This window comes from Neomonachus schauinslandi, chromosome 5 (assembly GCF_002201575.2).
Source record: "Neomonachus schauinslandi chromosome 5, ASM220157v2, whole genome shotgun sequence".
Lineage (NCBI taxonomy): Eukaryota > Metazoa > Chordata > Mammalia > Carnivora > Phocidae > Neomonachus > Neomonachus schauinslandi.
In genome coordinates, this window is record NC_058407.1 from 10,759,584 (window position 1) to 10,771,212 (window position 11,629).

Here is an 11,629-nt window from a genome sequence, read left to right on the forward strand (position 1 = left end):
TTCTGGAGTTGTCCCGCTGGGTGGCTCTGTTGGGAGAGGGAACTCTGGGATTGTCCAGTTGGGCACAGGATGTTCTAGGGTTGCTCCGTTGGATGGTTCTGTTGGGAGAGGAGGCTCTGGGGTTGTCCCTCTGGGGAATACATGTGGGAAAAGAAGTCTGAGGGTTGTCCTGTTGGATAGAAGAGGTTCTAGAGTTGTCTTGTCGGGTGGCTCTGGTGGGAGAGGAAACTCGAGGACTGTTTCGTTGGACGAAGGAGGTTCTGGGGTTACCCCGTTGGGCGATTCTTGAGGGAGAGGATGCTCTGGGGGTGTTGTGCTGTGTGAGAGAGGTCCTGGGGATGTCCTGTTGGGTGGATGAGGTTCTGGGTTTGTCCCGTTGGGCGATTTGTGTGGGAGAGGAGGCTCGGGGGGTATCGAACTGTGTGGAAGCAGTCTGGGCAACATCCCTCTGGGCAGAACAATGAAGAGAGGAAGCCTGGGGGGTGGCACTGTGAGGTCCGCCCTGCAGTGTCGCACAGGAAGCCGGGGTTAGTGCCAACCGGTGCCGCTCCAAGAAGTTCCCACTCTCTCCCCGGAGCTTCGCCCAGTGCTGTCCGGCACTTCGGCTCCCACTGGTGTCTGGAGAGAGGAGAGGTGGGTTCAAGGTAAGGGGAGGGGTCTCACACACAACCTCTCTTTGTCCCCTGGGACAGATGATTAAGGCAGAGCCCACAGCCCCTTCTTAGAGGACCCACTGTCCAGACCAAGTGAGTCCACCCTTCGGAGCGAGTTAGATCGGATGAGGCTTAAAGGCCTCTCTCAAGCTGAGGCTGGGAACTTGACATTGAAACCCCAGCTGACTCAAGTCACTGGAAGGTAGGCTCCAGAGCTGAAAGGGCACGTCGACTGGGGATCCCTGCACAAACTTGTAGAGAGCTCTTTCGACAAGAGCCCACGGGACCCAAGAGAGGGAGAGGTGGGTCTGGGGGCAGCTACCTAGCAACTTCCCTTTCCCTGTTCTACCTCCTGCGAGTGGGATCTGAGAACTCCCCCCATCTCTTCTAAGGAGGCTCTTTCACGTGTGATAGCTCTAGAAAGCTCCCATTCCTTATACCCAGAAAGGCTCCTGCCCCGGATGCTCTCAGGGCTGCCCTGAGCCTGACATGGACTTTTGTGAACCTGCAGCATGGGCCTCACCTGGGAGTTTGCTAGAAATGCAGACTCTCAGGGCCCCCCCTGGGCGCACTGCGAGAAATCTACATTTTAATAAGATTCCCAGGTGATCTGCATGCACATTATAGTCTAAGCAGCCCTGGTCCGAGAGATTAATGTAACTGCCCTAAACAGGGACCCCTTCACAACTCCCATTCCCAGGGAGGGACCACCATGACCTCAGTGTCACCCTCCAGCCCCCTCAGCCCTTGGTCACCCAGCATGTGGTGGCCCCCAGCTGTGTGTGTGTCCCCCGGCCGGAGCTTCAGGAGAGGAATAAAGGGTATGGTGGCTTCTGGAATGAGCCACCACTGCTTTCATTAAAGGCCATGCTTAAGGGGCACCTGGGTGGCTCAGTCAGTTAAGTGTCTGCCTTTGGCTCAGGTCATGATCTCGGGGTCTTGGGATGGAGCCCCACATCCGGCTCCCTGCTCAGTGGGGAGTCTGCCTCTACCACCCCCCACCCAGCTTGTGCTAGCTCTCTCGAACACTCACTCTCTCTCAAATAAATAAATAAAAAGAAAAGAAAAGAAAAGAAAGGCCATGCTTAAGACGCCCTCCCCTCCTGCTTGGAAAGCTCTGTCTCCTCCAAACTTTCTGACCTGCTGGCCCTGAAGTCTGAATTTCCAGCACCTAGCAAGGGACCAGAACCAAGTACATAGCAGCACTTAATTTTTCATTGTTGTTGCCCAATGAACTGACGCCCCATGGCGTTCTAAATCGGCCGGCTTCTCTTATCCGCCTCCTCCCACCTCCCCCTCAGCCACCCACATCCCTCGCCTGGATGGTTGCAATAGCCCCCAGCATGTGCACTGGGGGCCCCAGGTCATCATCCCATTCAGGGAGATCCTTTCCAAAAGCAAACCTGGCTAGATCACCCCTGCTTACACTCCATGCAGTGTGGGTCCTGGATGGGAGCGCAGGACCACAGAGGGACATTAGGGGGGAAAACGGATGAACCCAAATAAAGTCTATAGGTTAGACAGTGGTGCTATACCAATGTTAATTTCTTAATTTTGATAGCCGTACTTTGGGTTTGTAAGATGTCAACATTAGGCGAACTGGGCAAAGGGTATAATGGAAACTCTCTGGACTCTTCGCAACTCTGCTATAAATCTAAAATTATTTCAAAATAAAAGATGGCAAAAACATCAGGGGCTCCCAACTGCATTTGGAAGAAAATCCAGGGATTTCACATGGCCGGTGAGGCTCTGGCCACCCCCACCAGACTCCCTGCTCCATTTGAGGAGGGGCCCCACCTTCTAGTTTTCCTCTGTGTCTCCCCGGCTGACGAAAGTGCTGAGCACACAGGAAGGGCTCAATCATACTGTGCTGCCCGCCTCCAGCTCTGAGCTCTGCTTCACCCTTTGAGCACGGGTGCTGGCTGAGATGGCGTTTGCCACCACTCCTGGTGCCTCATGGTGGGGTCAGTGCCCCCACCCCCAGCCCAGGCTTCTTCCTTGCCTGCCCATCTCGAGCATCCTTTTCGGCCTGGCCCCCCCAGGATCTGACCTCTCTCCCACAGCCCCCTAACGCGCACACAGGGCAGGCTCTACGTATGTCCTAGGGCACCGTGTCCTGTTCCTCGGCCGGCGGGGCTCTGTGCAGCCTGCCCCTTGGAGTGTGCTTTGCAAACTAGGAGGTGCCCAGAGCGCCATGTCAAGGGGTTCCTAACATCTCATCCTGGAGTTGGTTAACTCCTCCGGGGCCTTGGCTCCCTGTCTGCAGTGTGGGAGCCTGCCACCAAGTGGACAGTAGTGACTGCCTTCAATCAAGAAGGGCACAGAGTGAGCCTTCCCCCACTCCACTGCCCTGTGTGAGAAGCAAGAAAGCAGGTATTTAGTACAAAATCCCACCTACCTATTAGGCCACTCTCACTCCGGGGAGGCATTTGGCTCCCTGCATCCTCTGTGATATTACTTCTTCCCATGCACCCTCTCCCCGGGGCCTGAGAGGGCAAGGCAGTGCGGGTGGGGTGGTGATAAGATCTGATTCATGTTTTTGTTTGTTTTTTTAGAGAGGGTGGGGGGGAGCACACATGCCCGGGAGCAGGGGAAGGAGCAGAGGGAGAGAGAGAATCTCAAGCAGGCTCCATGCTTAGCGCGGAGCCCAATGCGGGGCTCGATCTCACGACCCTGAGATCATGACCTGCGCTGAAATCAAAAGTCAAATGCATAACCGACTGAGCCACCCAGGTGCCCCTCGTGTTTTTAAAGGCGGCTCCAGCTGCTGTGGGGAATGGACTGAGAGGGCCGGACAGAATCCGGAGGCTTGAAGGGGACTCTGGTGACAATCCCAGCGGGGGGCAGCAGTGGTCTGGCCAGGGAGTACTTGTACAGATGGCAAGAAGGGGCTAGATTTGAGGGGTGTGTTTTGCAGGTGGTGCTAACCACAACTGCTGACTGAATACAAAGGTGAGGAAACAGAGAAATCGGGAAAACACAAGATTGGGGGCCTGAGCCGTCAGAATGGTGGTGACATGGAACAGACTGCAGGAAAAACAGGCTTGGAGGGAGGGTCAGGGTGTGAGTGGCCCCCTACATCAGCCTCCTCTCTCCTCCCCCCGACTCCCGCGCTCCCCAGGCTCCCATCACCCATACCCGGCTCACATGCCAGCGAGGTGCTAACCAGGGTCATGGGCGTCTGGGGGCGTGGCCTGCCCAGTGGCCTTTTCCCTTTCTCTGCAAACAATCCTCCTGATTTCCTGTGGGCAATCTCCTCCCCCACTCTCAGGCCATGAGGTGTGCACAGGGGCCTGACCCCATCCCTGATCACCAGGTTGGGCATGTGACCCACGTTGGGTCCCAGGGAAAACCCTATGGACAAGATTGTACCGTCTTTCCTGGGAGCTGATATGCAGGTGGGATACAGCCTGGGCCTGCTGCTGCTCATCATGCCACGACTGGGGGACGGTCTGGCTGAGAACGAAGCCAGTGCAGAAGAAAACACAGTAGAAACCAGATTTCTGATACTATTTGAACATGTGGATCCAACCATACCTGAAGTCACAGCCGCCTAAACTTTTTACTTAGGTGAGTCATTTCATTTACATTCAGTTGGTTTCTGTCAATTGCAACCTGATCCTAACCAACCAGCTGTGAGATGATGTATTTAAAGTAGGTCGCATGGTACACCGTGGCCGCTCCATAATTATATGGGAACTGTACTGTTATTACTCAGGCCACCAAAGTAAGATGTGCCGGGGGACCCAGATGGCCAGTGAGATCTGGCCAGGCCCCGGGCCATCACCACACCTGTGGTCACAGCGACCAAGCTGGCCTAGCAGGACTCACCTTCCTTTCTCTGGCCTGCGGTATCCCCTCCCACGGGGGACCGGGTGAGGAGAGATGGAGCCCTTCGGGCACTGTCAGCTCTTGGCCCTTCCTGGGGCTTCCTCGGGATCATCATGGTGAGCTCGTCCCTGCTGGAGGCCTCCTCCCGCCTTTCAACAGTGTCCCAGTCCTGCCAGGGAAGGGAGGAGAAAGCATGGAGCCTCTAGGGCCTGTGCTCCCCGCATGAGATAGGTAGATAAAGGGAAGGCTCTGACATTGAAGAGCATCTGCTGTATACTCAGCACAGCGCCAGGCTCTTTGCAGACGTTAACTTAGCTAATCTTCAACCAACCCTTGAGGCAGGCATGTACGTCAGAGCTAAAAACTTGCCCTAAGTCAAGCAGCTGGGAAATGGTTTAGGTGGGAGGGGACTTGAACCCAGGGCATTTGGACTCCCTGTGGTAGAAAGGCCCTGGCATGGCAGCCCCCGGTCCCCGGAGACACCCCCAGGGTCCAGAGAGAAGTGGGTTCAAAGCCTTGCCCCTCCACTTCCCAGATACATGACCTCAGGTAAGTTGTTTCCCTTCTCTGAGCCTCAGTAGAATGGGGCCATAAAAGTCTCTACCTCAGAGGGGGTGGTGAGCCTTCTTGAGCCCACACCTGCCGTCCCATCACTTTCCCTCAGAGGTCTCACAGATAACCTGCCTCTCCTGCCCTGTGACAGCCCTTTGAGGGGTGAATACCCCAGGAAGTTCCCGAGTCTTCTCTTCTCCCAGCCAAATGGCCCCCAGCCCTTGCCTGGGCTGCCCACCCTGCTCCCTCTCCTCTGTCCTTCAGAGATCTATGCCAGGGCTGGACATGGAGCTCAGAGGTGTGTGACCAGGACAGGGCCCAGAACCAGCCCATCCTTGCTCCAGACAGCATGCCCAACATCCCGGCCCTCTGTGACCTGAGAGTATTGGGCAGCCTGACCCCATTGGTGATTCACCTGGAACTTCCTGTCAATTGACACTCCTTCCGTCTTTTCACGGAAGAGACCCCTGCCCCTCCCAGGCGGTTGGTTCGGGCGGCCCAAGGTGCCGGCTAAGTCTCCAGAGGGCCCTGGCCCAGCTCCCTGGTGTAAGAGGCTCAACCCTTGTCTGGAGGTTTGGGGGGGACCCCAGGGCTGGCACAGAGGGGCGATCTTGCCCCCGGCCGTCCCTCCCCAGCTCACCACGGAGGACGAGTCGCTGGTATCATCAGGGGTGTTGCAGTCAGGGCTGGAGCTGGTGCCAGACTCAGGGCCTTCGTCGAAGCTGCCTCCCAGGGAGGAGGCCAGACCCCCCAGATAGGGCACTGTCTCTGGCTCCTGGCTCCTGTGTCCAGGGGCAGCTGTGGGCGCCTCTGCGGAGGACCCTGCTGACCGGCCCCTGGGAGAAGAAACAGACCTATGACTTCTTCCCCAAAAAGTCATGGGAACTAGGGAGTAGTACCCCACCCAGGTACACACACACCTCACACTAGAGCAAAGGAGGGAGTGAATACCTGTGCTGGGCTTTTCACATGGACTGCCTCATTTGGCTACAACAGTCTCCCTTTGAAATGTGTGTCGTGATTCCCATTTTACAGATGAAGACACTGAGGCTCAGAGAGCTCAAGGGTCTGGCCAAGGTCACAGAGCCAGGAAGGGGGACAGCTGCATTGTGAACCATGCCTGTGACCCCAGCACCAATCCTCTGTCACTGGAGCAGGAGTGGGACCCCCAAGCTTAGTAAAACTGACATGACAAGTATACTGGGCTGAAGAGGGGCCTCAAGAGGTAGCAGGGCTCCAGGGATAGTGACAGGGTCACCAGTCTGGATGCCAAGGGAGGGAGTAGCAGAGAAAGCCCTGCTTTAGACAAGCCAGTCCAGATAGTCAGAGGCCCAAGTAGGCTTATAGATGGCAGTGTCCCCAAAGAGTGACCCACAGATGGACCTACAAGACAGGAAGGGATGATGGCCCCGAAAAAGGTCTGTGGTCACGTGAGTTTGGGATGTACCACATACTTCTACCACCCTACCCAAAAGCACAAGGCCTGCTAGCAAACTGAATTTTCTGACAAGTCTTGCAAGACAGATATTCAAATCTGTTTACCCTGGACTTTCTGAAACATACTTGGTGGCAGAGCTGGTTTTGGTTAAGTACTACCTCTCTGTGAGGCGTACATGTTCCCAAAGCAAAGCTGATTTGATTCAATTCCTCTTATTTTTTAAACAGGGAAACTGAGGCATAAAGGAGGGAATGACTTGTTTCCTTAGCCCATCGGGGATGGAACAGAGGCTGGAACCCAGGTTTCTGGGCCCTCGGCCATGCCCTCCCAAGGCACCATGGCCTCAAAGAGGGACTTCAGTTCAGCTCAGGCCGGGGGGTGGAGGGAACCCCAGAGCCTGGAGCAGCGCACGGTCAGGTAGGTGGGTGGTCACAGGTGCCCACCTGTTTAATCTTTCAAAGCTGTGCCAAGGAAATGTGAGCAGGCTGGGGGCCATGCCCCCTGCAGGGTGGGTGCATGGCTGCTCCTCACCCAAGAGCAAACTGAGCTAGGGCCCAAGGAACATGGCCACTGCTGGCCTATGCCCAGGCCCTGTGACCTGCCCACGTGACCCATGCCCGCAGCCAGCAGACAGATCCTGCCATGGTGAAGGGGTGCAGGGTGGGGTGGGTGAGGGCATCCTCCCCTAGGGAGCCCCTCCCCAAGCCCTGGGGCTCTACCCACCTCTCAGGCCCTGGCCCAAGGCCCGGGCCTGCCACGGACTGGCAGCCGGAAGTCGAGGAACGGGGAGGGTCCTCAGAGGCAGGCGGGCGGCGTGGCAGGTCGCAGTAAGGCACCCCAGCACTTGGAGGGCTCCCCGGCTCCTGGGGCACAGTTGGAGAGAGGAGGCAGCTCCCGGCCCACGTGGGGGTTCCCCTCCCCCTGCGCAGCCCCTCCCCCCACCAGGCAGTGTAGCTGAGCGTCTGGGCATCTCCTCCTGGGATCTCAGGCTTCTCAAGGAGAGCTGTCCATCAGGCGGGCAGCGCCTCTGGGGACCCAAGCGGGGGGCTGGCAGAGGTGCAGGGTGTGTGCAAGCACACGTATATGTACAGGTCTGTGTGTGTATGAAGGCCTGTGTGTGCAAGTGTGCGCCGGCGCGCGTGTCTGCAAGGTCGGGGCAGGGGGACACTAATGCGCAAGTTTGCATCAGCGCATGTGAGTTTAGCTCTACATGTGTGTCGGCGCACGTGCGTGTGCGCTGGAGGCTGTGAAGGGAACAGAAGGGCCCAAACAGGTCTCCTGTAGCTGGAGAACAAGGTCGAGGGCGGAGGGTGAGGAGGAGGGACGCAGCCCACCTGGAGAGTGAAGGACATGGTCTGCGGGAGGAGGAGGAAGTCTGAGGGGACGGAAAGCGAGACCTGGGGGGAAGGAGCAAGGGGAGATTTGCCCTGCTGCAGGGGGCGCGCAGGGGGCTGGCGGGGAGCAGGAGGGTCCAGGCCCCGGGGTGGGGGTGGGGGTGGGGCCCTGAGCCCGCAGCCTTCTCTCCCCCGCCCGCCCGCCCGGCCAGGCCACACCTGCGGAGGCTGGAGCTGGGCTCACCCGGGGGGATCGGCGGCGGCTCAGCTCCAGGAAGGCCCCCCCATTCCTCCCCTCCTCGCCGGGGCGGCCGGCCCTCCCTGGTGGTGGGAGCCGGCGGCCGTCGCACCCTGCACCCCGCCTCCTCTCAGGTTACCTGGCCGGCGGGCTCCTGCGGTGGCGGCTGTCGGCTGTCAGCACCCTCGTCCCCGGGGGGCTCCGGCTCAGGCCCCCACGCTGCCGCCCTCCCAGGCCCCGACTCTGGGCCGTGGCGGCGGCGGCCGAGGCGGCGGAAACCTTAGAGGGGCCGGCTGCGAGCAGGGGCCCCTCATTACTCTTTCATAAGCCGGGGCCCAGCCAAGAACAATGAGGGACATGAAACCGCAGGAACCTGATCCCCGCCGCTCACCTGAGAGCCGGGCAGGGAGAGGGGAGGCTGGGCGCCGGCTCCCCGGGGACCCCGGAGCTCAGCGCCCAGGGCTGAGGCCACAGCCCGGCCACGCTGCAGGGTGGGCACCCGCGCCGACGCCAAGAAAGCCACGGAGAGCGGGCCCTGGGCAGTGCCAAGGAGCGGGGCCCGGGTGGGCGCAGGGCCATCCAAGCCAGAGGAGGCCCATGTGGGTTCAGTTTCGCCCCCTGCCCTGGAGCCAGATTCTGATCAGAACTCGACAGCGGGAGGTGTCAGATCCACAGCCCAGCCTGGCGCCTTGGCCGCCCTGGGGACCTTGCCACATGAATGAGGAGGGAGCAGTGGGTTGGGTACCACCAAGGGGTCCAGCCCAGCTGGGCCCAAGCAGGACCCCCAGCCTGTCATGGCACCTCCTCCCTGCTTTCACCCAAGCCCCCATCACTGCCCACTGCCCGCCTGAGCAGGCCCCGAAGCCAGTCCCTGGCTCTGATTTCCCGTCTGCGGGTCAGCACGGGCTCTGGCCTCAGACAGACGTCAGGCCCAGTCCTGGCACCTCCACTTCCTAGCTGGGTGACCTCAACCCAGTGGTTTCCCTCTCTGAGCCTGGTTTTCTCATCTACAAAACTGGGATGATAAGAACATGCACCTCCTAGGGATGTTAGGACAATTAAATGGGTCAATATTTGTTTTTGTTTTTTAAAGATTATTTATTTATTTGACAGAGAGAGGCACAGCGAGAAAGGGAACAACAAGCAGGGGGAGTGGGAGAGGGAGAAGCAGGCTTCCTGTTGAGCAGGGAGCCCGATGCGGGGCTCGATCCCAGGACCCTGGGATCATGACCTGAGCCAAAGGCAGACGCTTAACGACTGAGCCACCCAGGCGCCCCAAATGGGTCAATATTTGTAAAGGGCTTAGAACAGTGCCTGGTCTGCACATCTTCAATATAATAAATAATGTAAAAACATTAAATAGAATTTTATTAGGGTTAAATCAATAGAATATTAAATACATTTAAGAATAAATACATTGAGGGGGCCTGGGTGGCTCAGTTGGTTAAGCGACTGCCTTCGGCTCAGGTCATGATCCTGGAGTCCCGGGATCAAGTCCCGCATCGGGCTTCCTGCTCCGCGGGGAGTCTGCTTCTCCCTCTGACCCTCCCCTCTCTCATGCTCTCTCTCTCTCTTTCATTCTCTCTCTCTCTCTCTCAAATAAATAAATAAAAATTTTAAAAAAAGATACATATTAAAAAATAAATAAATACATAAATACAATGAAAGGGCGCCTGGACGGTTCAGTCCGCTGAGCATCCAGCTCTTGGTTTCGGCTCAGGTCATGATCTCAGGGTCCTGGGATCGAACCCCCAGAAGAACCCCGCGACAAGCCCTGCATCAGGCTTCCTGCTCAGTGGGGAGTCTGCTTGGGATTCTCTCTCTCCCTCTGCCCCTCCCCCAGCTCATGCTCTCTCTCTATCTCTCAAATTAATAAATAAATCTTAAAATAAATAAATAAATAAATACATTGAAAAGGGATGTGTGGTGCCTGGCAGACAGCAGGACCCTCCCATGTAGCCCGTCCTCCCTCTGCAGATCCTGGCTGTGACCTGGTCCAGGCCTCCTGATTTCCAGGGATAACCACCTGCCCCCCTGGCCTGTGGGAGGCTCAGCTGAGAATAGAGCAGGGATGCATCCAGCACCCAAGCTCCTAGGGGAGCTAGAGTAAGCCTCAGGGAGAGGGTTGCCCTGGGACCTGGGGCCACATCTGTACATTCCTGAGTAGCATAACGCCTGGCACATTTCAGGCACCTGTTCCTTATGAGTGAACACATGAGCTGGCCTAAGGTCTCAGCCCGGAAGTGGTTGGACTGACACTAGAACTGAGACCTGTCTGAATCCAAGTTTCTCCTCCTGTTCCACACTTGCCACCTCCCCACCCACTGCGGAAGGCCATGGGCATCAGAGACAGACTCGCGGGGCTTTGGGGTGTGTTCCCTGAACTTGGGGCTGAGGGTAGAGAGCTATTCTTGGAAGTATCAGGACAGGTAGAAAATTCTCTCCCAGGTTTATTTTTTGGCTCAGGAAGGACGAAGAGAGGAAACTAACGTGTATTGAATTAGCCACATGTCCTTGGACTAAATGGTGCCAGATGCCCTGAGTGAGAAGGCCCTGTTGCCCCACTTCCCCCATTAGGAGAGTGAAGCCAGAGAGGGTAAGACCCCAGGTCACATGGCCAGTAAATGGCAAACCTAGGATTGGGACTCTGGCTTGCCTGGCTCTGAAGCTGAACAGTAACTCCCTTAGGAAGGCCACCTCGTGGAGTCTAACACCCTGCATGGAGCTGGATGCCAGGCTCAGGAGGAGCCTCAGGACCCGCTGGGAATGACAGAACCATGGGGGACAGGGCGGGGGAGGGTCAAGCCCGGAGGGGTCCATGGAGATTCACGGTCCCATGCTTCTCGTAGCTTCTGTACCGGGAGCTCTGGATTTACACGGAGTGGGGCTTGGCATAAGACCACGAGGATGGCAAAGTGAGAAAACACCTCCCCTTTCTTTCCTTCAATACCTCTAGGGAGAGTCTCCAGTAGGAGCTAGGATGCCTTTAATGCCTCCCTAACACCTGCCAATCTCTCTTTTTAAAGAGAGACAGCAAGACTTGGGCTCAGAGCCTTCAGCTGACAACACTCTCTAGTGAGAATTTAATGACATTTCTGATTTTCTTCCTTTTCTTTCTACCTTTTTAACCTTCTATATAAAGGATCTGATCCTAGTGTCCCATTTGTGGTGATGCTATAAAGTTTTGTTTTAGTATAAATTTTAAAAAGGATGTTTATTTAAAGCATAATAAAATAAGTACTAAATGACATGAGGCCATGGCAAAAAATCATAAAAGCAGGAGAATGACTTGTATTTGGGAAACATAACGTGGTCCCATCAGCTCATTGTACAGATGGCAGAACCTCTGTTCTGCCCAGGAGGAAGGCCAGTGTTTGGGTTTGGCCACAAGTTAGTGGCCCACCAGGCGCAGCCCGTCCTGAACACCCCCATCCCAAACCGCCACAACCACTCAGGGAAGCTGGCCTACCTGGTGCCTTGGTCTGTGGGCCTCCTCAGGGTGGAAGCAATTTTGACAGCAGCTCTGGGCAAGCACGTTGGCCTCAAAGTATTCACACGGGGCATTCCCAGCCACCTCCTCCAT

At 56.8% G+C, this 11,629-nt stretch overlaps 1 protein-coding gene across 1 annotated transcript in view; it reads right to left on the reverse strand.

Moving 5' to 3' along the window:
- Positions 1 to 11,629, reverse strand: part of LOC110578202 (TRIO and F-actin-binding protein-like) — a 13,145-nt gene extending 1,516 nt beyond the window's left edge. Inside the window, 6 exon segments of the mRNA XM_044915808.1 lie at position 1; positions 4 to 618; positions 4,485 to 4,653; positions 5,677 to 5,861; positions 7,181 to 7,337; positions 11,516 to 11,629. The exon segment at position 1 is cut by the window's left edge and continues 1,516 nt beyond it. Coding sequence (XP_044771743.1) covers position 1; positions 4 to 618; positions 4,485 to 4,653; positions 5,677 to 5,861; positions 7,181 to 7,337; positions 11,516 to 11,629 — 1,241 coding nt within the window.